This window comes from Amblyomma maculatum, chromosome 9 (genome assembly GCF_055883805.1).
Source record: "Amblyomma maculatum isolate TAMU_Amacu chromosome 9, ASM5588380v1, whole genome shotgun sequence".
Taxonomy (NCBI): Eukaryota; Metazoa; Arthropoda; class Arachnida; order Ixodida; family Ixodidae; genus Amblyomma; species Amblyomma maculatum.
Genome location: NC_139352.1, coordinates 48,370,141 through 48,397,850, shown reverse-complemented (window position 1 = coordinate 48,397,850; position 27,710 = coordinate 48,370,141). Strand labels below are relative to the sequence as shown.

At 45.1% G+C, this 27,710-nt stretch overlaps 1 protein-coding gene across 5 annotated transcripts; it reads right to left on the bottom strand.

The window, feature by feature from the left end:
- On the bottom strand, positions 1-22,259 carry LOC146179012 (uncharacterized). 5 transcript variants are annotated; one of them, XM_084579827.1, is made up of 5 exons: positions 22,064-22,259; positions 12,290-12,370; positions 11,787-11,868; positions 4,589-4,653; positions 1-1,878 (listed from the first exon to the last, which is right to left on the bottom strand). In XM_084579827.1, the coding sequence occupies exon 5, from the start codon at positions 1,338-1,340 to the stop codon at positions 186-188; it is 1,155 nt and encodes a 384-aa protein (XP_084435953.1). In that variant the 5' UTR covers positions 1,341-1,878; positions 4,589-4,653; positions 11,787-11,868; positions 12,290-12,370; positions 22,064-22,259; the 3' UTR covers positions 1-185. The 5 variants fall into 5 exon arrangements, with proteins under 5 accessions (XP_084435953.1, XP_084435956.1, XP_084435954.1 ...); XM_084579830.1 differs by having other exon boundaries at positions 22,080-22,259; XM_084579828.1 differs by lacking the exon at positions 22,064-22,259 and adding an exon at positions 17,969-18,077.
- Positions 22,260-27,710: the final 5,451 nt, after the last annotated feature.

Sequence of the window (27,710 nt, the reverse complement as noted above, 5' to 3'; positions counted from 1 at the left end):
AGCTGCTGGTACTGCTCGTAGTGCTGGTGCTGCCTGTGGTACCGGTGCCGCTGGCAGTACGGGTACTGCTGGTGCTGCTAGTAGTAGTGCTGGTACCAGTGCTGCTACTAGTACCGGTGCTGGTACTCCTGCTGGCACCACTACCGGTGCCGATGCTGGTACGGATACTACTGCTAGTACCAGTGCTAGTGCCGCTGCCGGTACTGCTGCTGGTGCCAGTGCCGGTGCTGCTGGTACGAGTTCTGTGCTGCTACTCCACTAGTACTGGTGCTGGTACTGCTGGTGCTGCTGCTGGTACCGGTACTGCTGCCGGTACTATTGCTGGAGCCGCTGCTGGTACTGGTGTTCGTGCTGCTGCTGGTACCGGTGCTGGTACTGCTGCTGATACCAGTGCCGCTGCTCGTACGGGTGCTGGTACTCGCGGTGGTACCGGTGCCAGCACTGCTGCTGGTACCGGTGCAGGTACTGCTGCCGATACCAGTGCTGGTGGCGCCGCTGGTAGCGGTACTGCTGGTGCCGCAGCTGGTACCCGTGCTGCTGGTACTGCTGCTAGTACCGGTGCTGGTGCTGCCGGCGGTACCGGTGCCGGTACTGCTAGTGCTGGTACTGCCGGTGCTGGTACTCCTGCTGGCACCAGTACTGGTGCCGCTGCTAGTACTGGTACTGCTGCTGGTACCAGTTCTGGTACTGTTCGTGCTGCTGCTGGTAGGAGTTCTGGTGCTGCTGCTGGTACCGGTACTGCTGCCGGTACTAGTGCTGGAGCCGCTGCTGCTGATACTAGTGCTGGTGCCGCTGCTCGTACGGGTGCTGGTACTCACGGTGGTACCGGTGCCAGCACTGCTGGTGGTACCGGTGCTGGTACTGCTGCCGATACCGGTACTGCTGGTGCCGCAGCTAGTACCCGTGCTGGCGGTACTGCTGCTAGTACCGGTGCTGGTGCTGCCGGCGGTGCCGGTACTGCTGGTGCTGGTGCCAGTGCTAGTACTGCTGGTGCTGGTACAGGTGCTTGTGCTGCTGCTACCAGTACCACTGCTGGTGCTGCTGCCAGTACTGGTGCTGCAGCCAGTAGTAGTGCTGCTGCTGGTACTGCTGCAGGTACTGGTGCCACTGCCAGTACTGCTGCTGGTACTACTGCCGCTGCTGGTACTGGTGCCGCTGCTGGTACTGCTGCCGGTACCTGTGCCGCTGCTGGTACTGCTGCCGGTACTGGTACGGCTGCTGCTGGTACTGCCGCTGCTGGTACTGCTTCTACTGCTCCTGCCGCTGGTGCTGCTGCTACTGCTGCTGCTCCTGCTACCGATGCCACTGCTGCTGCTGCTCCTGCACCTGCTGCTGCTCATTACGCTGCTACTGCTCCTCCTACTACTATTGCTTACTGCTGCTACTGCTACTACTACTGCTGCAGCTCCTACTACTGCTGTCACGAAGGGATGCTTTGGCCCTTCGCATTCGCAAGTCGCACTCTCTGATCACTGGAGCGAAACTACACGGTTGCAAAGGGGTGCTTGGCAGTTCTATTTTCGCTTAAAAAGTTTGACATGTATTGGGATGGGGCTCAGTTCACAATTCAGAACGATGATCAGGCACTGTCTTCGCTGTCAAAGCTGCAAAACTCAGCCGGCCACCTAGCCCGTTCGGCGCTCGCTCTTCAGATGTATAATTACAGGGTGGAATACAAGAAAGGCACCTTCAATAAGTCAGCCAGTGCCCTGTCCTGAGCTCCGCTACCTGCAGATGGCGAGCAGGTACCACAAGTCCTGGTGATCGCAGAAGCCGCTGATGCCTGGGGAACGCTGGCTTCCCGTCAAAAGCTGCTCGAAGCTCAGCTAAGCGATCCTCCGTGCATCCAGATACCAAAAGGCCTGGACACCGCCAACCCTGCAGGAAGCACAGCGCCTACTGGCAGCTATGACTGTTACCTGGAAGCAGAGGATAGACTTCTCGGATATATACCCGCTGCCAACCCAGACGGTGGTGAGTCCCCATTATGTTCTCCTACCGAAGAGCCCCCAGAAGCTCTTTTTAGAGTATTTTAACGACACACTTCTTGTACACCACAGCAATGGGAAGGAAACATGAAATTTTCGATCGCATCGTGACTTGGCCCCGCATGAGAAAGGAAGCCGTAGCATACGTCGGTACTTGTCTTAGATGTCAGACAGCTAAGGCAAGGGGAGGTAAACAACCGGACTTCTTGCAACCTGTGGAAAGTGATTACTCGTGGGAAACTGTTGCCTGCGACGTAACGGGGCCGTGTCTTCATCTATGAAAAGAAATCACTACTTGCTAGTAGCCATTGACCATTTTTCTAAATGAGTTGAGTTATACCCGCTGCGTAAACTGCACTCCAAGGTAATCTGGGATACAGTCCTAGATGCATTCACTCTGTTCAGCTTCCCGACGCAGGTAATCACTGATAATGCGACGTATGTAATGGGCTGGATATTTGCTGACACCTGCAAAGCTCTTCGCGTGCAGCACAAAAGGACTACACGCTACCATCCTCAGGCCAACATCACAGAGCAGGTCAACAGAAACCTGAAATACATGCTCGTGGCTTTCACGCAGTCTCAGAGAGACTGGGACTGGGATTCGCGCGTGCAGGAGATGGCGTTCGCCACAAGAATCGCAGTAAACCGGTAGACTGGTTTTTGCCCCGGCGGCTATACTTCGTCGTGCACTTCAATTTCGAATTGAACATGCCCTTACCCGTGACTTCATTACAGGCTCCCAGTTATTCCAGGTTCACCGACGATCCCTCCAGTCGTCTCGCTGGAATCCTAAAGGAGGCCAGGGAGAACTTGGACCTTGCCCGCCTGGAGCACTGCGGCCAGTACAACAAGGGCAGGCGTCCTTTGCAGTTGGAGGTTGGGGATAAAGTGCTCCACCGATCGCACCCGATAAGTGATGCCGCAGAATCGTTTTCGGCCTCTCTCGCTCCTCGGTGGACTGGTACTCTCATGGTAATAAAGCGTCTTTCGCGGCTCGCTTACAAGCTTTGTGATGTGCATGGTGGCCAGGAGACCAGACCAGTCAACGTTGCCGACCTCAGAAAGTACGAGCGGCCAGAAAGTACGCAAAGGCACTCGGTGTACTAGATGTGAGCCACCTGGACCATCGTCTGAATGTCCTCAACCCAGCTGATGCCTTCAAACGGGCAGCTCATCAGCAGTAGCAGCATTGCTTTTGTACTCCTTCCAGTGCCCTTCTTTCTTACGTTCTTTGACGTCTCCGAAGGTGTCCCGTCTTGAGAGAGGGTGGGGGGGGTGGGGGCTCCGCAGCTCTTTGAAGTGTTAAACCGCGCGCTCGTTTTGCTATTTGTATGATGTTTGCACGGACAGCGCGAGTGCGCAAGAGTGAGCAGATAATCTTGGGAGCGGGATGTTAGCAGCGGAAAAGGAGGGTAGATAAGCGCGTCAGAAGGAAGCCCCAGCGCGCATAACGAGCCAGCGGGGTGTGCACAGATCACGAAAAGAAGATGCAAAGAGCGCCTGCAGAAACTGCCTAGGTGTATTCGCGTGACAGCAAGTCACGCGAAGAGCAATGTTTGTTGTGTCGCTGTTAGCGCTTTGACCCTATTGCTCGCGTTGTTCGCTCCACAGTGTGTTCTGTCTCTCTCGCGCACATCAACTGTATGTTCTCAGCGCAGTAGCGCCCGATATTTGATTTTGGTAAGTGCTCTTACGTTTATCTGGAATAAACTAGTGTTTCTATGAGACTGGATTTGTCACTCGTCGGGCGTAACGATAGCTCGCGGACCAGTTCTTTACGCCTTTAACGGGCGTTTTTGAACGGGCGCCTTTACGCCCGTTAAACATTCCGATTTGAAGCTCAGACCCTGAATATTCCCGTAATACACCCTACACCGAAATACACCGTTCAGCGTGGATATGAATGTAAAAGTGCCCTTGAAACATCGTAAATTTACATTCAAATGTAGCCTGACAAATGCGAATTTGTGAAAATTTCTATTTCTCCGTTATACAACAGAAACTCAGAAAGGTGTTCTGTGCCAGTTACATCGTTTCACAATGCGTGTAGAAGACATTCCTTACCTTAGCACAGTGTTTTTATTTTGCGATTTTATACCGTCCCTTTTGTTTCGCAAATTTCTTTACTACGTACTGCGTGGCGAAGGAATGCTGAGTGAAATATGAAAGCCTTGCACTTCCCAAAATATCCAGTATGTGCTGCAGACAACAGACCTGCTTTCTCTTCCTTTCACAATGTTTAAACTATGTCAAACATTCAACGAGAATGAACACATATAAAACTCTATTGTTCGAAAACCATTCATTGAAACCACTCAGGGGACAGGACAGTTACATGCCATCAAAAATATGACTTTCGCTTCAAGGCTAGAAGAGCATATTCTGAATGGCAAGAAAGGATGTTAACCATGACCTGGTCTTTACGCAAAAGCGATATCATGTGCTGCTATGAAGAGCTGAATGATGTGTATCAGGCCTGTGTTACATAAACACTTCAAAATAGCTGATCAAATATACAAAAACCTAGTGTGCATATAAGCTATAGTGCCTTCTATGATGTCTGGAACTCGGAGTACAGAATAAAAAAAAAAACATACCTCTTGTGCCTCTGTGACGATGATGCTGGTGAATCCCAAGCATGTGTATATAGCTTCTCTTTGTCCTGAATAAGAAAGAGAAACGAAGAACAGAGGTTAAAATGTTCGCTATTTCTACTAATGACAACATTGTTCCCATCTAATGGCTTACAAATTTGTGTCACCAAAAGCTGTACTGCAGTTTGATAAAATATTTCACACTTTCGAACCTGCAAGGCAGAATGAAGCAGTCCGTCTTCAAAAGTTCTATCAAGAAACTGTTTACATCTCAGGCTTTCCTTTTTGTAATACCAGTCTATAAGCCCTTTTAATCAATTTTTCCTGGCTATCATATTCAGCGCAGTGTTTCGAACAGCTAGATCAGACACACGTGTGGAAAATTATGGCACTGCTTCAAGTACCTTCGTTTTTGTCCCTGTTCAGGCACCAGTATGTAGAAGGCATTTTTTTATTGAGTGCAAAAATACTACTGAATAGAATCTGTTGCACCAATAGTCAGATCTAGTATGGGCCCTGGTCACATATATAATTAAAGAGTTCTACTTATGCACATTACCATTGCAACTTAGTCCTGAACAGGAATGTACCATCAAAACTGATGCTTCATTCTCATGCACAGAAGAATGTGATTACTATCTTCAAATATTTTTGCATAGCTGTGCTCGAATAATATCTGCAAAAATACGAAATAATGTGAGTCCAAATCTAAAATGCAATTTCCGTCGCCACATAATGATTGCAAATATTACAAGTAACATGAGACTATGATTCCTTTTAAACAGTATACGAGGGTCTAAATATGAAAACAATATTCCAGTTAGCCCACACTGTGTACAGCATAATGCTAGCTTAACTCACCAAAGGCACAGAAGTTGCTCCCTTTGCTCTCAGTTGATTCACATGTTTCGACAGCAAGCAAAAGATGTATGCAGCTTGGATGCCTTAACATACACATAAAAATAAGCCACGATTGAGGTTTTGGCCCTAACTTCGTTCAGAAAGAACAAGGCACTATGAAAGCTGACAGTACGATTCTCTGAGCATCCTACTGCTCACTGTCCACCAAAAACCAGAGATGCATTTCGAAGCTCACAAACTGTGACTAAAATGTATGCATTGCCATAGTACATGGCCACACATTCATGTCACGATATCAGAGGAGCCATTCCACTATTACGGAGTTTCCCTCTAATGGTGCTTCAGCCGCGCTGCTAGAATAAAAAATTACAGCAGTGCACTTAAGCCTGATCATGTGCAGAATTCATTACTTACCTGCCCTTTCTACCGTTCAAATATGGGAATCAAGAAACCAAATTCTAGGAGTGGCCCACTGAATCTGGTAATCACAACCAAGTCAGCTATACTCAAATTAAGCTTTCAAATTAATTTTCGGAATTGCTCACCTAAATTTGAGTCATCGCAGAATTGGTCACACTCGAATCAGATTAGACACCAATTTTTGACAAAATAATAATTTCAGAGGGGACCTGCCTTTGTGTGGAGGTATGCACTGAATTCAGCATACTCAAATAGACATTGATTTTCATGAAATTGTGGAGGTTCCCAATCACTATGTGGTCACCTAAATTGGTAGTACTCAAATTACATTAGACAGCACGATTAGCCAGACTATACCCACTGAAAGGCGCATGCATATCACCATATTTTTCTAATTAGCTCTTTCCTGTACCAGCTGCATTCATTTGACCCCAACAAACTAAACCTCATCCACCCACCTAACTTTCTGCCACCCCCTGCTATGCTTTCCAGCCCTTCAAATTCAATTTGTTACGCTAAGCAACCATCAGTTATCCTATTTTCACAATACATGCCCAGCACGTCATTTTCTTCTTGATTTCTGCTAGAATGTCATTAAATTTAATTATTTTCTGACCCACCGGAAAGTTGCTAGTCAAATCAGCGAGTACTTGCCAAATACAGTGCAATCTTTTTTTTTTTTTTTTTTTTGGGGGGGGGGGGGGGGTGTTAACGTCCTTAAGCGACCTTATCTGCAATCTTATTCACCTAGTTAATTCCCTTTCATGGTCTGGATCTGCAGTTACTACCTGTCGTAAGTTCACATATTCGCCTACCATTTCCAAGATTGCCTATTGTAAACTGCTGTTCCTTCTCGAGGTTGCTGAACATCACTTCAGTCTTCTGCATATTGATTTTCAGGCCTACCTTTCTTTCTGCTTTCCCTGCCTAGATCACCAAACATCTTCTGTAGTTCATCTCCTCAATTACTTAACAAGGCAACGTCATCAGCGAATTGTAGATCACTTTGACATTCTCCATCAACTGTTATCCCTAACTGCTCCCATTACAAGTCTGATGATTACTTCCTCGAAGCAAACTGTGAATAGCACTGAGGAAGCACACTAAACATTGCTGTATTATTTTCCTTCTCTCATAGTACACCATTCACATACAGAATTCGTTGCTGTGAATGAGCTGGCTATTCCATGATTAAAAAACTCATAAATTCGGCATGCGAACTCCACAAAATTTTGTATAGGAATAGCAGCCTTATGATCCACTGCAAAAAAAAAAAAAAAACGCTGTTGGCCTGTTCATGTGGCAATTCTATCAATATGCTGTCGTGAACAAGAATATACGGAAGTTTCTGAAGATAAAACTCTCAAACAAATGTATTCGCAGTGGTTCAGACGGTAGGGCATTTGACAAAACCCCATAAACGAAACTGAATGTCTCCAGCAAAGAGATGTTATACGCCACGTCAGCATTAAATGTAGACAACATACGATTCTGAACGAGAGCTCACCTATTCGCTGGTTTGTTTTCATTGTATTTTTTTCTAAAACGTTCACATTACAACACGCATTATTGCAAGACGTGTCAGGCGCTGGCGTAGACGTGCAAAACTAGGTGTCTATCTTAGGGGCGCCTTGCGGGTCCCAAATCTTACACTTTCAGCTAGAGGCGCCAGTTTATACCTTTGTTTGGATTGATTGTAAGATTTGTACTCAGTGAGGCATCATGAAAATGTGGAGTGCTATGGAAACACGGGCATAGGACCCATGGAAGAACAGAACTAGTGCAGTCGTGCTGTTTCATGAACTCATCACCCATATACCTCCCTCAACTTCCCATAGGCCCTACCTGCGTTTGTCTGTAGTCTTCAAAAAGCCCCTCACCACACTCCCAGGAGCCTTCTGATACGACGTGCATACGGTGAAACCAAATCGAAGTAACCGGAATCTCTGTACAGGACCCGTAAACTGCTAGAAGAGGCGAATGGAAGTGAATACGATTTCATTCCATGTGAAACAGTGGCCGGCAGTAAATGTCTTTCCTCTATACTTTCGAACTGCGGAGAATAGAAATCGATAATGCACCTTCAATGGTCATGTCTTGCTTTCGTGATGGAACCAGTCATTAACGCTAGACAAAGGGAATAGCTGCTATATAAACTGTTCGATGATGTTTTACTTCGTGTTAATCATGTGGTGTTTGCCACTTAACTGCAGAACGAACTCAATCCTCGCAGATAATGCAGCCCAGCTGGTCCTGTGAAGTTTTACTTTTGAAGATACCCTTCAGTGCCCTCACACTGTTCAAAAAACTGCACTAAAGTGTCTAGGCAGGCATCAGCTGCATCACAGGATTCAGGCATAACGTTCAAGCTGTCATCTTCAGCAGCAGTTTCCGATGGTAGGTCAAGCATTTCTTCAGAGCGTCCAGTGTGTCAGCCCTACACGTTTCCACACTTTCGTCAATGCTGACATACGCACTGACGTCAATGAACACACCCTTACTGCTCAGCGCAGAAACAATGCTTCTATCCTCCAAGTTTGCAGTGTGGTCCTCATTCGTAGTATCGCAGTCATTCTGCACTGCATTCTGCATTTTTCTTTCCGCTGAAGCGCTGCTCGGACGGTCGAGTAAGCTGCGCGGGTGAGGTGCGGCCGGCCGTGAAAATTCATCTTAACCGATTAGCGATTGCAAAGTGTTCATCTTAAGCGGATTTTTTTTTGCATTGACTCTATGGGGAACCAAACAAACGACCTCCACTGTTCACCTTAACCGAGGGTTCATCTTAAGCGAGTTCGTCTTAACGGGAGTCTACTGTATAACATTTTCTGTTGGTATGGCATCAATGAGCATTGGTAACTTTACAGTCTGGACGGGGAAATTAAACTGCACCTTTTCGAGGTACAAGTTGACTTCGCATACTTCTCATACTGGGCAATCACCTGTCTTAAGCCGCTTAATTAAGTCAGTGAATGTCCTCGCCACTTACACATGCTAGTGTTTCTGCCTTTTTCGGAAATATGTACTTTTGACGTGATGTTTCCTGAATTGTCATTTGTGGGGCAATATCGCTGCGTCTAAGGGTTAAAAAGAAAAATAAATTACACTTTACTCACTCTACGTGGCTGGGTGCAAAAGCAAACTTGACTTCAAAGGAAACCATAAGGACAGAGGAGGAAGTTACGATTTGGTGCTTAAAATATGGGGAGGGGGAAGGGGGTGCCGCTCTTTCGCACCGGGTGTGGGTGACCCTAGAGATGCCAGTGCTAAAAGAAACAAATGCATTCCTGCAAAATGTACCTTTTATTTCAAAATAATTCGAAAAAGCTTCAATCGTATCATGGAAAAATCATTTGTCTTAGCATACCATGTCCAGAACAGCTGCTCCTGAACAAGTTCATGACAGTGTATTGGTGAAACAATAGCAACAGGCAGAAAAGTAGAGAACCATTGCTCAAAGCAGTGAGACTGCAACTCGACATTATTACATCAAACCACTGGCTTGCGCCAGTGTGCTGAAGTTCCCATCTTAGCATCCTCTTTAAGGAGAAGTACCATCTTAGCATCCTCTTTAAGGAGAAGTACACGTGCCCTCATTCCCCCTCCCTCATAACTTAATGACACTGGAGGGGGTTTCCCTTAGAAGGATGAGAGCTGGGGCGGCCCTTACCCCGTCGGTAACATGCCGATGGGAATCTAAAGCAGACATCGGATCAACCACATGCCCGAAGTGTTCCACACCAGCTGAAGAAGTGGGCGTTCGCCACCTGCTGTGGACTTGTGCAGCGACAAAGGCATCAAGGACACACATTCTGCAGGAAGTGGGACTAACCGCAACAAGGGAAGAGGACTTCTCAAATGGCTCACCAACAATGATAAGAGCGGGAGCCTGCTCCGGTTCCTTACTGAAAATAATTTACACGAGTTTCTATAATATGCCTTATGGCAAGCTTTCATAAGAAAAAGTGATGGCAAACTTCACCTCCCCTCTCAAGGCCGCCTGCCAAGCTTAATAAATTTCTGGTGTGCTATCCAGCTGTCCTGATGTTGATGGTCATGATAAAGAAGAGCACAGACCACCAGTGAGAAAGCGCATCGTGCTGTCACAGCGCAATTGGAAGGCCGAAATTAGGTGATGCTTTTCCTGTTTTCTTTCCTTTTTAATACATTGAAGTTATTAATTGTCAGTCACATCCTGCCAGTTCGGGCAACACAACCTAAGGCATTGCATCAGCCATTAACATGATGCTCACTTTTGACTCTAGAGCAGTAAGTAACAGAAACTGTAAACAAGTCACCACAGGCATTGCTTGTTCTTTAATACCCTCTTCAGCATTGTTTCTGCAATGGGTTTGACATTTTTTTCAGTGAGTCCCCTGACAACAGCTTTAGTTTAATGGCTTGGCAACAGCTAATGGCAACAGCTTTAGTTTAATTATCCCTTATGCAAATGTCATGAGGAGATTGTTAGGAATATGAAAATCACAAACATATCCTTCATCATGAAAAATGAAAGGTGATAAATAATAGCATCTGCTACCAAAAACCCAATTCACACTGGAGGAACACAACAGCGGCCCGAACAAAACACATCTGCCAGCAAGCCAGAAATTCTTTCACAACAAACTTCTTTCCAAAGAGCTGAGAAACAAGGCACGTTGCCTGGGTGTTGCCTCGGGCAATGAAAACTAAATGCAGACAGCGTCCGTCAGTGTTATTTGACTTTTTCGCATGCATCAAGACAGCACTTACAAAAAAACTCGTCTTTATTGCATGCCGTAGTACAGTGCCTTGCAAGCAGTCAGACAGGCTGCCATTGAAACCCACGTTTCCCTTTCTCCTCCATGCACAGTATTTGATCACAGAAATGAGCACGCAGGCAGTATGGGACCATACGAGTGGCTATGCTTGAGGAGCAGTGAAGGAGCATTACTAAAGTTTTTTTTTTTTTTTTCAGTGACACAAGAAGCTCGCCAAATGTTCACGTAGAAATTTCCACTGTGTAGCTGGGTGACAGGTACATATTTCCGGACAGTTAAAGTGGCGAGATGGTTGCCAAAGCTATGCAAATGTGCTGTTGCCAGACAAAGGTTGACCAAATGTTTCTGCAGTGTGAACCAGGCATAAACGTTTACAAAGTGTGACAATATGCTTCTATGAAAAATGATGATTTGTTTCAGTAGACTCGGCATTGAGTCCGACAATAACTTTTCACTGGACTGAGGGCACTCTTATGATAACAGATAAGATTCTTCATCTGATTTCATCCCAAAACTTTAATAACTTACCATACGAGATCCACATGCTCCTAACAATATGCCACGGCACCTAACTTATAGAGGACTCACTGAACAGAATATCAAGCCCATTGCAGAATTGCAGAAGCAATAATAAAGACAGTATCCAAAAAGAAGTAGCACTGCAGCAAAGCACGCCATCTCTTACTGTACAGGGTTGAAGTGCACATTACAGTAGCCACCAATGCTGCATCTCAGGTAGTTTTCCAGCATACCTGACCGCAATACCTCATTCTTTCAGCAGTTTGATAGATCACGGCTGTCCCACTGCTCTGCCACAGTGCAATGTATACCCCTCTTCATTACAACCATGAACAGCAGAGCTGCCGAATGCCACACTAGAAATTTATGTCTGGCAATCACCCATGCAAGAGTGAGAGCGAAGTTTTTCATAACTCATGCCACTTTGGCCACATGCAAGCGGCACTACACAACAACGTAGCCCTACTGATGCTCTGTGGCAATGAGTAGTGGCCAATTTAGTTGTTCAACTGACAATACATGCCATATACTACATAGAATGTACAAGGCTCAAGCGTTTATGTTCTTATCATTTTAGCAAGATTCATAAAAATTCTGTGCCTGTGAGAACATGCAAATGTCTGAAAAGCATAAACATTTCCTACCTGATGGCTATGGCAGAGGTAGACGTGGTGCAGTGCTGCTGTGGGACCTATGATTTGTACTATGATTGTGGCTGGTTTGGGACTGAAAGTTAAAGAAATACAGCGGATTATTTATTTTCTAACAGATATCTCTAACACGTTCAAAATTTTGCAATCTACTGCAACTTAGGTTTATGCAACTCAAGCAGGGAGGAAGTAAAAATTCCCCTCATCTTAATTTTTTTGTTCTGAAGACCACTGGTACTATTTTACCCTCCACCTCTGTAAGAGGACACTTTAGAGTCACTGACAAATGAATTTTTAAACGACACTGAAAAGAAATAGTAAGTCATGTTACACTAGCAAGGCTTGTCTGAGTGGTTATTCATTTACTTTCATTTACAGTTTAGTATGCAGTCGGTTCATGCAATTGAATTCTTTGATTTACAGCAGGAAAGTACTTTACAAATGTTATGCATATTTGTGAAGAACATGAGAATATCTGTAAAAGAAAAAGTTCACACCTGACGGCTGCAGTGCAAGTATGACCAATGCAGTGCTGCTGGAGGAACTATGGCTTGTATCAGCTGAAGGCTGGCTTGGGACTGAAAGTTAAAGAAGCACATAAGATGGTTTCATTTCCAGCAACTATTTCTGACACAGCATTCTAAATTATTCTCTTTTGCAACTTAGGTGTATGCTATTTGGCTTCCTACATTTGCTTTTTAATTTCCATGGCTTGAGTACTTGCATTTTTTTTAAAACCACTGGGACAATTTTACACTCCTCCAAAGTAAGTGGGCACCTTAGAGGGACTGAAAACTAAATTTAAAATGGTACTGAAAGGAAATAGTCACGTTACACTGATTGCCATACATCAGATGACAGCAAATATGCTCTGTACTGAATATTCGCTTTTATAAGAAAGATATTTGTATTAAGGCAAAAACCTACGGCACCATTAGAGGCAGAATTGCCAAAGCGGTCATGAGTAACATAAATATGGCAGCTCTCAAGGAACAACTTTAACCTTGTCAGAGGGAAACAGCTATTGAAATATGAGGATAGTAGAGTGGCAATTTGAGAAAAGAATTCAGTTTGCACCTCTGCACCTTGTTAAAGCAGGTAAAGCAGTGGCACTTCTCTGCTGCTTAAGGCTGCTGTACGGTCACTATTTGGGTGCTGCCCCCATTCGCTCCAGGGCGCATCCGCCAGGTCCTAACAATAGGGCGGACGGAGGCAAGCGTCCTCCGCCCGGCTGCCACATAGAGTTGGTCAACTTCAACTTTTGCCGCATGCGTTCTCGGAGGCGCTGCGCAAGCTCCTCCTGCTTTTTCAAAGATGGCCGCCGACCAAGCGTAGGCAAAACAAGGCCTAAGTGGAAGGTGCCTGTCGATGAAAGATATACTTCACGTCGCTATTGCTCGTTTGTTACGATTATTCAAAGCGACTTGGAAGTTTGCCTTGCCATGTGCACAAGCATCGAGTGACAGTTCCCCCATTTGAGTTGGCCTGCACCGAGTAGACAAGTGGCCGACAAACCTACGGAAGATGTACTACTGCTACACAGTTGCGGTGCCTTGACGTGTTTATTTGGAGCTGTTTGTGATTGCTGCAGGATTTTCATGGACAGCGTCAAGAAGCAGCTCCTCACAGTGAATTAATTCCCTGTGCGTGTAGACAGTTTCATAGCAGCGACAATTAGTGGGAGTGTAGCGAAAGTGATACGTTCGGAATGACTGTTGTTTTGCCAAGTTGGTGAAATCGCCTGCAAGTATATCTGTTACGCGCGAAAAGCTCACTGCGCACGCTTTATTTTCCGAACGTTGATATGAATTTTGAGCTGTGCTAGTCGCATTCATTCATCTGCGTGCAGCGATCGCGAGCATACGATGTTCGGGTTATGTGCCGATCACTGATGTCGTGTTTCTGTATGTGCTGTGCTTCAGAACTGCCGTGGGTGTGAAGTGCCCTTTCTGAAAACTGTGTTTTACGTGCGCGAAACGATTTTAGCTGTGTCGGCACCAATCTATTGCTTGATGCTTGGTGAAGTATATTTGCGATGGTTGCTTGTTATTGTTGCTTCGCGTGATATCTTGACTGATGCTTTTATTGGGATTAATCGTTGTACTCCGAATGCTCTCATTACAACCGTGCGCAGACGGCATTGTTTATAGTGTTCTTGGCCTCTTTATATATAGGTATGAGTTGTGGGCACACAACCATGGCGGGCTCGTAACCAAGTTTTAGTGCCGCGAAAAAAAAAAGCACATTCTTGTTCTGTGAATAGAACGATTACCGTAGAAATGGCTGATAAAGCTAAGAATGTCTGCAAGATTTTTTAGGACAAGTGTAATAGATTGGGCAGTGTTATATGGTAAAAAACAAAAGTACAGACACAACCTGAAATGAAATACCATCTTATGTGTTATTCAGTTTCTCCATTGGAGAAGTACAAGGGTAGAAGGATGGAAGTTTTCTACACTTTGTGCAGGACAGTCCTCAAGATATTCTCATTAAACTCTCACTGTGAGCCATAATAATAGCGTAAGAGTATCTGTAAGCAAGGTCTCAGTAGCAAACTACCTGCATGAAAGTGTATAGGGCTCCATGGATTCAGCTTTATCATGCGGCTCACAGAGGATAGTGGGAACCCTGGGGTGCCAATACATGGCACAAGGCAAATGTTTACATCTGGCATGCCTTAAACTGCATGCACTAACACTTCATGAGAGTGATGAATGCTGGTACTGCCAAATATGACTGAAGGAGCAAAGATTTTAGGCATATTCATAGCAGAAATTAATGAGTAGAAGGTATGTAATATCTCTGTCACACGAACACTTTCGATCCTCATTGAACTTAATCTGCATTCAACTCGTGCAATCGCACCCGAGCCTGCTTGGATCGAAGCTGTTTCTGAGCGCTCGAGTTTTGAAGCAAATCCGAGAGCGGGCGTCGCACCCTCGATGTCACCTAATGCACACGAAGTTTCTCATTGGTCATTCAAAACGACCGTGCAACACCGGATGCTTCAATGCTTCCTGAAAGCCTCAATGAGGACCACAAGTATTCGCGTCGCAGAGGTATAAGATGGAGGAAGTAATTTCAGACCGAGTTTGCTAAGAAATGGGCTGCTACCACAGTTCTTTCAAGTGCATCACAATAAAAAACCAAAGATATACGAAGAAAATAGCATCTCATAAGCTTTTGTACTATCAAGACAGGCAGTTCGCACACATAAGCACTTCAGACATCACGTGAAATCCTGTGAACAGCTCACCAGCGGTAAGAAATTTGGCTACAGATATTGTTTTGCAATATACATTTCCCTCTTTGTCTTATGAACAGCCAAAAAAAAAATGCTTTTCATAATGGCAATAACATGCACCTATTATTTACTGCAATTTCCTGCTCTCATTGATTCATTTTTATTTTTTTATTTTTACTTCCTAATACTTTTTGTGGTTGAAATTGCCTACAAGTATTTGATTTGTTTCAAAAGCTCACTACATATATCTTGCTTTCTGAACGCTGAAATAAAGTTCGATCTGTGCAGGTAGTCACGTTTGTTCCTCTCCCTGTAGTGACCATGCATGCACACCCTTGTCCCTGCAACGTGTCCATCATAAATATTGATTGTGGCTCGTGTGTACTGCGCCTGAAAACGGGCTTAGGTGCGATGTGACCTTTCTGGAAACTATATTAATGAAATCGATCTCCACTGTCTGCTTCCTGATGTGACAACAGAAGCATCGGCACCACTCAGTGGCTTGATTCTTCATGAAGTATAATTCTTGCAATTATAGCTAGAATATAGCAAGCCTGTCTTGTCTGTGCCCCATCTTGTTCTGGTTAATCGTTATGTTGTGGGTGCTGGCATCATGATGGTGTGCCGACAGCACTGCTAATTTTCTTGTCTCTCTGAAAAGGGTACATATCTATGATGGGTACCAAGGGTTTGGTGCTGAGCCAAAAACAAGAGGCGAGATTCGTGTCCCAATAGAGCACATGCCGTGTAATCGACTTCTTTCTGTCATTATACTCTTGGCCCAACAGAGCAAGATGCCACCAAATGAATGGCTAAGAAAGATGGTAAGGCCCATTATAAGACTGAAATGAATTAGGCAATATTATGGTGCAGAATGAAAAAAAAAGTACAATCTGAAAGGAATTTTCAACCTGGCTAAACATTCTTCCAGTTGCAATGATACAACTATATACAGGTAATTGCACTTTTATCAGGGCAGGACCCTTAATCACACTGAGGGGAAGACGAATTCAAATGATGAGTTGCAACTGAGGGAGATGAATTTTCAAACAAGTTTTCGTGAGACTAAACTGTGAAGGTTCGATAGTATCAACCGTCTACAGCATGATAATTCGGGTAGAATCCCGTCACACAACCGCATTACGTTTCATTGCCTTGAGCTGCATAAACAGATGCTTCTTGAGAATGTTAAATGCTGCTGCTTAGTGTAGAAAAAAATGGAAATTACTTGGCAAGAACAAGATGCTGAGGAAAACCAGAATGGGGAGGATAAACATTTATTTTCTGGCTTCAAAGATCACTATACTGGTAACAGATGAGAGATGCTACAACTGGGGATATGCATATAATAGCTTAAGCTTGCTGCTACAGACAGGCAACATTCATTTTTTCTTCATGGTATAGCATGCAGAAATTTGGATAAAATATCCTTTGCATTGTTCAATTTCCTGGCTTCAACCAGAGCATTGCAGCATTACTATCAGGCAACACAAACAGTCTGAAATCTCAGAAAAGCCATGTTACACACACCTAAAATCACTGGAGTGCTTCTAAGTACTCCACAGATGTGGTTGTGAAGTGACAATTCATGCAGTTGCGTCAGCATGTACCTAATTAGCAATCTCGGACTGACCAGAAGCTTAGTGCGCTCACGACTCCGGAACACAATACCTTACAGCATGTTATGTGTCCTCTCAGATCAATGTACTTCTCTTTCCCTGTTGAGCTCACTGGGTATATTTATAATGTACCCCTAAATGAAGCTGTCACTGTACACACATGCAACACTACACAAGTGTGAAGAAGTGAGACTACAGTACAAGGCTGCATGCGTGAAGAAAACGCAATTGCAATGAATGAGCAAGAGTAGTGCTATGCCAACTTATCTATTTATTCAATTTGTGATAGAAAAGAACCTAGCAATATGGTCATCCACACTGCTCAAAGGTGAAACCGCACTGTCTGCTAGTTTACAAAATGTGACCACCCCTATTATATGTTGTGCACATCACTATGCATCACTGTTGCATTACAACAGTCCCCCCCCTTGATCATCTACTTGGGGACTATGCAGTAAAGCAGACATGTTCTACCAAGTGTGAAACTGCGTGGACTAGTTTCTATCCAGTTTTAAGGGGAACAAAGTGGAAACGAAAAGCACAAAAACAAGGTGCGCAAGAAGCAGTAGTGCTGGCCAATGTTATTCGACACAGCCCAAAGGCCTGGAGAGTGAATGAAGGGAAGTGACAATGGCAGAGAAGGAAATGAACACACTACAGCGCAGGTAGGAACGCATCCACAAAGCTCTACAGGAATTTGTGCATGATCCTGGAAACATCTAAAAAAGTAACGTTGATACACAGGCAAAAAAAAAAAGAAGAAAAAAGAATACAATCAGGAATGCTTATAGAAACCTACACGCATCCAACACGTGACAGGATGACATATCATGCAGCATGAGCTCTACAGGCGAGCAGAATCTGGTGGGGCGATCTAAACCCAGGGCTATTGAACCAGGCAGACTAGAACCTTCCAGTTGCAATGAAGCGAGGGCGCTGTTACGCATTCAAGGAATGGTAACCCAGCATAACATGATCGATAAAACGGCACAAGAACACGATCACAGGAAAAGATGAGGGATTGAGAGGCACCGTTTCTCTCCATCTTCTTTTCCTGTGATCATGTCCTTGCCCCGCTCCATTGGTCAGTGTGAACCAACTAGCCTTACAGCAAGTACTTCTACTAGCATAAAATGGTCAGCACGTGTAGCATCCTAGCGGCATGTTTCCACTGCAAGGCAGATGCTATTTGAGTTACTATATGACACATATGGATGAGTTGCGAATGACGATTACATATGCATGCGTCCTCTGGCAGTTATGTAAAGCCTCACATACATTTACATTCGATGCATTTGTAGAGACAGACTCACTGACGAAGTATCTTGCAGTGGTTGGCCAAAGAATGAAGTGTTCTTTATGGCACACCTGCAGCTTGGTGATATTGTAAAATGACCCAGAAGCCTCCATGTGCCTGTAAATACACAATATTCAGTGAGATGAGCAATCCAAAACACAAAGCTACATTAGATGGATTTTTAAGCACATGTGGCATTGAGGGAAAAAAAGCACTGCCAGTTTCAGTTGATTAAGGGAATAAGTGTAGGTACAAAATGCAACCATAATTTCAAACGGTTCAATGGTGGGCATCACTAGTATTTTTTTAATTAGTCTCAAACAGGCCAGGTGATTGTAAACAGTCAATAAAAGCATTTTTCTTGGATTGATAAGATTATCCAGCAGCTTTCTCACTATATGCAATTATAATGGTTGGTTGGTTGGTTTGGTGGGTTTAACATTATATGCAATTATAATATTGACCTAGTAAACCTTTTGCAGTTCAGTGCTGCTTTGTTTGCTTCTCTGCCTTAGCATTCGTTACTTGTAACACAAGCCACTGAGTACAAAACATCTGGGTTTGCAAGGCATTTAGCCTCCCGTGGCAAGGACTCCTAACATCCACACACACTCACTTTCTTCCATTTTTCTTTTATTTGACAGTTCAGAGTTCCAAGCACAGTTTTCTTTTTCAGACGGGTATTGAATTCTCAGAGAACATATTTTATTTGATATCATAAGGTGCAGTTTGTCATCACTCTTTTGGAGAACTGCACTGTGTTTACATGCCACTACAATTGGTTTCTGTTCTATGAATTGTATTGAGGATCTGTGTATTCACTCCATGATGAACTTGATGTATGGGCTTGCGGTATAGTTATGTAAACAAAGCAAAGGACTCGGGTAGATAAGTACACAAGTCATAGAAGTATAGTATTTCATGTTCACAGTCAAGTCAAAATTCTATTAAGTCTGCATGCTGGCCTGGCAACTAAGTGGCATGCCATTACACTCGGTCACTGTTTTACAATTAGCTCCTAGACAGTTTTCCTCTACAAGTGGGAATCCTTAGCTCATGCAAGGCAGTGGGGGCTTAGTATTTCTTAGTGCCAACTGACCGCTCCGGACATGCACTATTATTCTGTCGTGCAGTGTCGCAACTTTTCAGTGCTTACTCTTAGCTGTATTTTTTCTAAGTACGAGAAACACTGAAATAAAACTACAACAGAAGAATAAAACACTCATTCCACACAAAACATCCAATATTTACATATTTGTACTTAGACTAGTCATTGCATATCATGCAATGTTTTGAAAACTTTATGGACTCTTCCTCAGCAGCAGCCCAGTTGTGCCATAATTCTTATTTGTGCTGAACGCTAACTGTACAAGTATTTCACTTGAAATTTGGCAGATAGAGGCTGTCTCAACTGGTAACAATTCTTTTCAGTACATGCCGCAGCTGAGTAGCTTGAGCTGTGTTGCATGTTAACACTCAATCGCCAGATTTCATTTGCTACTTTCAGTGACTGAAATGACAAAAGCAGGGCACACATATGAAACCTAGGAAAACCAAATGGCATAGGTCAAGAAAAGGAAGTTTATGCTCAACTTGACACGAAGACACTCATTAATATAGACAGCACTGAGCCCAGTGATGGAGAAACTGGTATTGCGTACTGGGGGGCATGCAAATTGTAGTTTTGCCAACCAAACTGTATTATGAATAGCATAGTCTTGCTGCTGAATCAAATATGAATAGTGCTGAAAACCAAACTGAATACAAATAAACTAGTTGAGCAGCTATTTTAAATGCCTTTGGAGAAGTAAAGACATTGAATTATAGAGATAATTTGAACATGCACTGTTTGAATCATTTGAATCATGGATCATGGATACCATAGCAAATGATTCCATGCACTTTTGAAGACTTGTTACTGTCATGAAACTCGACACATTTTCTGCATGCAAATGCATCTCATATGTGACACCACAGCTGTACGTTGCAGCCGGAAATGAGGATTACGTGGCGAAATGTACGCTGCTAAGAGATTGCTATCACCGGGGAGAACTGCATGGCAAATAGTACTTCTGTACATGTTACAAATGATGTGATGTTTTTTTTATGCTTTGCAGTCTATTTTCTCACAGTAAAACAGGCTTGTTGTAAAATGCATTTAGGCTGTAATTTCGGGTGAAAACATTAAATAACCAGCTCCTGCATCTTTGCTGCGAGGGCTATACCAAAGTGAATGCCCGAACACAGGCAGGGGAGACATAAATATATACCTTTTACCTTTCAATGTATACGTCCGGGAGTACCTGAAAAAATTGGTGCTGTCTTCTTCTCCTACTAACATAAACATACCAAGTAGGCAGCGAAAGCAGGCGCCGCTGAAGCATGCGTGCGTCTACGCTGTTGCTGGACGATTGCATCGCCGGCGACTTAACCGCTCTACTAGTGGTCAGTTCCTACTGTTTGTGTTGAATATGCGGGGGGCTCAATAAATAACTCTACAGCTAGGGTGCAAATTAGTTTGATAGCCGACGATCGAGAGCCACCGTGAAGAGGAAAAGCTTCCCCAAACCAGCGCCGCAGCCGCCATATGCAGTTTCGACGTTCGAAGCAGCACTCGCCGGACGCGCCAATCAGAGCGCTGGAGAAATCTGCCTCCCAAAAGTGACCATAAAGCACCCTATGTGCCTCCCGTGCCGAACGCATCCGCCAGCTGACGGAAGGCGGATGGTCGCAGCGCCTCTAAAAGCGACCATACGGCGGCCTTTAGCAGTTACACAAGAGCTTAGTTTCAGCAGATTACCTAGTTACCCTAACAATTGCATGAAAGCATCGTTTTTAGGCAAAAGGCCAGTCAATTGCTAAAAAAAAATTAATGAAAGCATCCTTGTCAGAAAAAAGGCCAGTTAATTGCTAAAAAAATTAATGAAAGCATCGTTGTCAAGCAAAAGGCTAGTCAGTTGCTAAAAAATATTAATGAAAGAATTGTTGTCAGGCGAAAAACCAGTCAATTGATAAAAAAAAAAAATAAAGCATCGTTTCGCGTCGGCGCTGGTGTGCGTGCCACTAAAGGGATTTTACTACCTCCAAAACCTCGCTGCACGCTCGTCGGACCACCAAGACACTGCAGCCCCGTGAGGCAGTACAGCCAGAGCTCGTGCTTGCATACGCGATCTTTCCTCTCTTTTCCGCGCACTCCCTGCTTCTGCACTCCACTTGCATTTTTCTGACTTTGTGAAACTGAAGTAGGCTATGAACCTCATTGCAAAACCTAGTAGAACTGCGTCTAGCCGGACCACAGCTATCGCGCAACTCTTCTTTAGGCCGTTGTTGTTGTTGTTGTGGCTGTAGGAAGAAGGAAAAGAAAATGCACGGGCCTGCTACTGGCTTTGTAGCTGAGCCACTGATTGATTTAGTTATAGGAAGGGAAAGGCGCAGCAACTGTCTCACTTGTTTTCTGTGGACACCCCAACCGCGCCGTAAGGGTAGGAAGGAAGATGGAAGTGAAAGTGGAAAGAGAGAAAGAGGAGCCGTAGTGCTTTGTGTGTGAAGAGGAGAAGGGGGAGGGGGGCGGGGGGGTTGCGGACCCCGCAAATAGCTTGGTAGATCCCTGGGATCCGTAATGCTGATGTTGCGCACTTTATCTCATGATATGTTTTTCACAGCTATCGCGCGACAGCGCACTTTGTCCCGTAGTTCCCCATATATATATATATTTTTTTTTTTTTCACGGGTATCGCGCGAACGGGCCCCACAAGTCTACAGTGCCTCTAGGCACTATAACAAGTCTCTAGATGGACCTTTGGTGTCCGCAGTGTTTATATTGCACACTTTGTGCCGTAGTTACTCATGATTTTTTTTTTGTTTGTTTTGTTTTGTTTTTCATAGCTATCGCGCGAACGAACCCCGCAAATCTCTTGATGGACCCTCGGTGTCCGCGGTGTTTATATTGCGTTACTCATGAATCTTTTTTATCCGCACAAGTCGTGAATTATGTGTCAGCATATTTACTTGCACTGATTTTCGCACCTCCAATATAAATAACTGAATTCACAACGGTGACATGTCATAAGAAGCGCCGCTTGAATGCATACAGAAGTGGAGAAAAGCTTGCCTGTCAACGTACTGACCGCTGCCTCCGACCGCATACCGAGACGGCACAGAAACACTCGAGACGACAACGGATCCACCGCAGTTAGTAAACGACGCTCGCTGGGATTAAGGAAGAAGCTGATGCCAATATGACGCGCAGGTAGAAGTAAAATACAGCAAAAAACACAAAGCGCGAACTAGCTTCCGCCATGGCTGCGTACTACGGTAACTGCAGAGCAGTGACTCGTGAGTCGTGAGAAGGCGCAGACGATATATATAAATACAAACGCGACAATAAATAGTTTAGAATGTTGTAATAATAAAATAAAAATTAAACTGGTTTATGAAAGGTTTTAAAGAGCCAAAATAAAGCTTTAGTTTTTTTTTAATCCTCTACCAATCGCAAGCATTAGCAGCCCGCACGCGGGAAGTTTGAAATTGTGGATTGTTGCAGCATGCGTGCACAATGCACATAAATTTGCACAATGGTATCCTGGCGAGTACTGCCCCTCATGTTCCCTTTGCGGGGATCAGAGGGCAGACCTATAGCACATCTTATTTAAATGTGAAACCTTAAAACCGCCGGAAGGCTTGCAGATTACCGATCCGGAACAGTGGGAGGCTGCATTCCTTAGTTCTGATACAGGCCGGAAACACGCTATCACGGCCTGGGGAAAGGAGGTCGCAGAGAGCAATCGAACGACGACCACCCCTGGGGCGATCTGAGGGGAAGCGTCCTCTCAAGAAGAAAGGACACACTAAATTCTCCTCAATAAAGTTTTCTCCGAGTTTGGGAACGGTGGTAAATGTAATGGTTACGTTATCCTGGGTACACTGAGGTAAATTAGTTTTTAATGTATAATGACCGTCTGAGTCCGCCAGCGCCTGTTCCGAGACTCTCAGTTAAATTATTTTGAAAACAAATCTCTTGCGCGACACATATTATCTGCGAAATAAATGCGTCGCGCGACATACATTCGGCGACAGAAATTAGTCGTGCGACACATCCCACGCAGACATCTCTCGCAAGACAGAACCCGCGACAGATATTTCTTCCGTGCGACACAACCCACTACAGACACCTTCGTCGCAAGACAAAACACAAGAGACATGAGAGAAGCCTTTCTTGCGACAGAACCCACTACAGGCAATTTTGTCGTGCGGCAAAACCCGCGACACAAGCCTCTGTCGCACGACAGAGACTGCACGAATGAGACGCTTGTTGCGCGATCCATATACGACACAAAATTCTGTCTCGCATTTTGATACCGAGCTCATTTTGCTAAGCAAAAAGCAAACACCAGTACGTACTGTGCGGGCCACTTGTGTACACCGTGATGCTGTGCTTTCTCCTGTGTCACAGCAGGCCCCACGTGCACCATCAAATACATGCATTGCAAAGGCGTAAGTTTAGAAGTGTGGCGCGAACACCCCCACGAGTTTTTTCTGCGGACAACGCGTTAAAAGAAAAATATAATGTTGGCAAAATATTACCTTTCATGGTGCCACAGCAGCAGCTATATATGAATGTACGGGAGGTGGGATTTTAGATGTGTAATCTCGTGATCTGCGTGACAGGTCACCACAATGAAAGGCAAAAGCAAATATTTGACGAGGAAAGAAAAGAAGGTAGTTGTAACAGTCTCGATAGACACCTTTTGCTGCGGCTTCGGCTGTCTAGATTTTATCCCTGAATATTGTACCAAACAGTTGAATCCCATCATGGACCTGTCGTGGACTCGGAGTTTCAAATCGCAATGTTTAACGGGCGTAAATGCGCCGATGAATTTCATTTTATTAAAGTTAGACGCATTCATTCGAGTTCAGCCTGACTGCGTGAAAAGCTGAATGGCCATGTGTTGCAGAAAAGCCAGCGTCGTTAGTGTCCCCCGCAGTTCGTCGCGTATTACCAGCCTCTGACAGGTCGAAAGGGTCATGATGTCCGAGCTACATGACCTCTAATTTAGAACACACCACAGGGCACAGGTTAAAGGGCACTTCGCACATGTAGTGAAAATGTCTAATAAAAAGTAAGCGAATCGCTTAGCTAATTTAACATATAAAGAAATACTGAATTAAACGCCTCAGGACCTTTGGTTCACGTGCCAGAAAGCCCTCATGTAGTGGCTGTGAGCAGGAACGGTTGAAATCAGTCACTTGATCATCCACGTAAGCTGGTGTCTTACTGTGTTCTTTTCACATCGACAACCACTTTCGGGTCAATTCTATGGCGATAACTGCCACGAACTTCCCGATCCCAACGACGAAAAATGCGTCAAGACACCATGAATTAAGCTTGCTCCGCGTCAAGCTGTTTTTCCTCTCTAGCGAAGAGGTGGGAGACTGTGCTTGAGCGGAAGCAAAAGATAACTGACATGGTGGCAACATACCAGCACCCCTCCAGTCAACATCGTGCGAGGAGGGTGTATGCTTGCAGGGGCTATTTGACAACGTAGGAGAGCGACAAATCGTAGAGAAGCTCTGAGAACGAGAGGAGTACGGCGAAAAAGTTTTAATAATTAATTAGTATATCTTAATACAAATACAGTAATAGTAAAACTAACTTGCAGCCGGTGTGATCAATGGCCGTTTAGTACGCAACGCTTTGGAGTTACGTAGGTTGCAATGCTTTCGCCATGCAAACAGCCTATAGCACTGCGAGTAACAGTTGTATTCAACGCAGCCTCCACCGACCAACTAGAGCCTTAAAGCCTGGGCCTGAGCACGCACCCGTTCGAAGTCCTTTCCCTGGTTCTCAAGGGAGGATTTTTCCTTCGCCCTGGTGACCTTTCTCGATTCCGAACTGCTACAGCGGCTTTGGTCGCGTTTTGGGATGCACGAACCAGCCGCTCCAAGCACCGCTTTTCTGGAGACCTCGACTGACGAAAATGTCCCGAAGGAAAAGCAGCAGCTTTTCCTTACGCCCGTGTTACAAGCGGCGGAAGAATAACTAATGGTAACACCATCCTGCAGCTACGAAGAGAAGCCACCAAAGTGTTCGCGAAAGTCATCCCATTAAACTCTTGAGAGAGCAATGGAAGCATATCACTTCCTAGCATACATACGCTTTCATGGGAGGGGCTGTTTCAGCTTCAACGGTGTTTTTCTCAGAGCCAGTTCTCGATTACTGATGCGGGGCACTCCACCAGAGTTGTTGGTCACACTGCTCCTACTAGTCCCTCCTTCGTTAACCAGAATGGCCTCCTTTCCAAGGAACTATTCTATAAAGTGTGAGAAAGCTGTTAATTAGATTTCCCGAGTTCAGTTTACAAGTCGCCACGATTTCATAGGGACTAATATTCCCTCAACTACTCTTCCGCCCCAATTGTTTTACTGCTGGCTCAATAATTGAAGTTCTCTACGATGATGCTGGTTGTGTGCATTTGGCGAATTTGGCTGGTCACGTGACAGTATTTTTGAAGGATTGTAAATAGCGCGGCGGAAATCATAGCGTGATGGAAACAGCGCAGCTAAATGTTTTTCGAGATGAACGTCTGCATCCACGTGTTTTCTCTGAAGTTCATAATTAAATAATTAGCTAATTAGTATGTACTAAATAACTGTAGAGAAAAAACTATAGGAGATTAGCATATGCGACTCTGCAAATCTCTGCATTTGTTTCAGTGGACTAGGCCGAATCCTATTTTGAAAACCTTGGTCGAAGTTAGCCGGGACACCCGGTATAAATGGCGTGTGCCTAATACAGAGAGGGATAAAAAAGACTTGTGAAAAAGTTGGAAGGCTTACAATGCAGCGATCAAAAGAGTAATGACGGTATGGATTTCGCGTGTATGTTTCTGGAGTGATGCCGTCGAATTTGAATTTTGCCCGCCGAGGTGTCCCGGTGATTAAGGCGCTCGACAACTGTGCAGAAGTGCGCGGGATTGAATCCCGGCCTCGGCGGCGCTTTCGATGGAGGCGAAAGGAAGGCGCACGTGTGCTGTGCGATATCACTGCGCGTTAAAGAGCCCCAGGTGGTCGACATTTCTGGAGCCCTCCAGTATACGGCGTCTCTGATAGCTTGACTCGATTTTGGGACGTTAAACCCGACAAGCCAAACAACAATGTGAAATCCGTGTGTTCCACTTCGTACTTCGCCGCCGTAACCTCGGCCTTTTCATGTTTTACAGATACCTGCATAGATAAATCCACTTTTGCTTACACGCCCTACGTTCCCCCGACAGCCCGCACATGGCAATGCACTCGTAGCGTACTATGTTTCATCTCCACGTGCCCGTACTTGTCGAACTTCGCTTATATATTAGCGGTCGTTTTCAATTTCGCTTCGTGCGAACACTTCCAACCCATATTTACGGTACTCATCCCTTACTTAAACCTCCTCCTCAGGTCTTTCATACTTCGCATACTGATCCCGAGAAAAAATCGATATACATGCTATGAAATCAATATTCTGTCAGCAGAAAAAAAATTATTTGCAGAGTGCGTGTGAGGAGGATCGGCCTCATTCAACCGATCTGCTTGCCCTCTCTTTACGTTAACGTCATCAAAAGCGAACTTCACTATAAAAGTATCAAAAAGCGCGCCCATCATTGAAATATAGGACCGTTCTCCTTGTTTGCACCTTTCTTATATCCGCCGTCCGGACAACGAAGCACGGAATTATGTGACAAGACGTAATCATGCATGACAAGGCACGAAAGTTACAGCGGCTGCATTCGATATCAAGCGCGCACGCTGCAGAGGCTGCACCCGATATCGCGAGATATGCTTCACGCTCTCACTATCGCGTAGAAAGCAGCAAGTAGGCACGGCGCATGCTCCGGTATGACCGCTTCATCCCCCACGCAACACTTATTGCGAGTGTCGCCTGGAAGCCGTGCCACACGGTAGCTAAGTGGGTAACGTGCTGAGCTCGCACACGCGAAGACGCTGGTTCGAATCCCAGCGCCTGCAGCACTTCTGCCTTCGATCGCTGTGTTGCGGGGACTGAGATTCTTACTGGTGTCGTTCCGGATCCTTGTAAGATCCGGCTGTACACTTAGCCGCCGTGTGTGGTGGACAAGGCGAGGTGGTGTGCCTTTTTCGGCACAGCATCTCCTCTCGCTGTCCCCCGGGCATCCGAAGGGTGGATGCCTGTTGCTGCTGGTGCTGGTTTTGTACGCATGTGGTACAGCGGCGATGAAGGTACTATGCGGTGCGGAGACTTCGGAATGCAGAACGGAACTGGAAAGCGGCATCATGCCCTCGCGTGTCACACGGAGACAGCTGCACACGTGCACATAAGTTCTGAAAGCGCTTTTCCACGTCTTTCAGAAATATATGCGCTGTATATGATTCTCGTTCCCTTGTTCGCATCTTCCGTGTCCCTGCTGTATCGCATTCATTCCGCTTTGGAAATGCGGATTGTAAAGCTGCCTCATAGTGCAGGACTGCAAAATGCTTGAGAGATGAAACACCCGGAAGAAATATGCTGCCAAATGGAGTTCCGAATATGAAATGAAGGCAGCGGCACCTAGGATATCGGTAAGGGATCATTACAATGAAAGTTGATTTTGGTGTCGCAATCTCTTCGCTGCTGCAGTTCCTAATAGTAATCATGTTCCATAATTTTTTGTAGTAGTTTGAAGCTTCTTTCATACGTATACATACAACAAATGAATACAGTAACAGTTGTACAGAAGGAGGCGCCGTAGTAGAAGACCGTCGGG

Coding starts and splice junctions, on each gene's coding strand:
- LOC146179012 (XM_084579827.1), bottom strand. CDS start 1,340: ATGAGCAGCAGCAGGTGCAGGAGCAGCAGCAGCAGTGGCATCGGTAGC.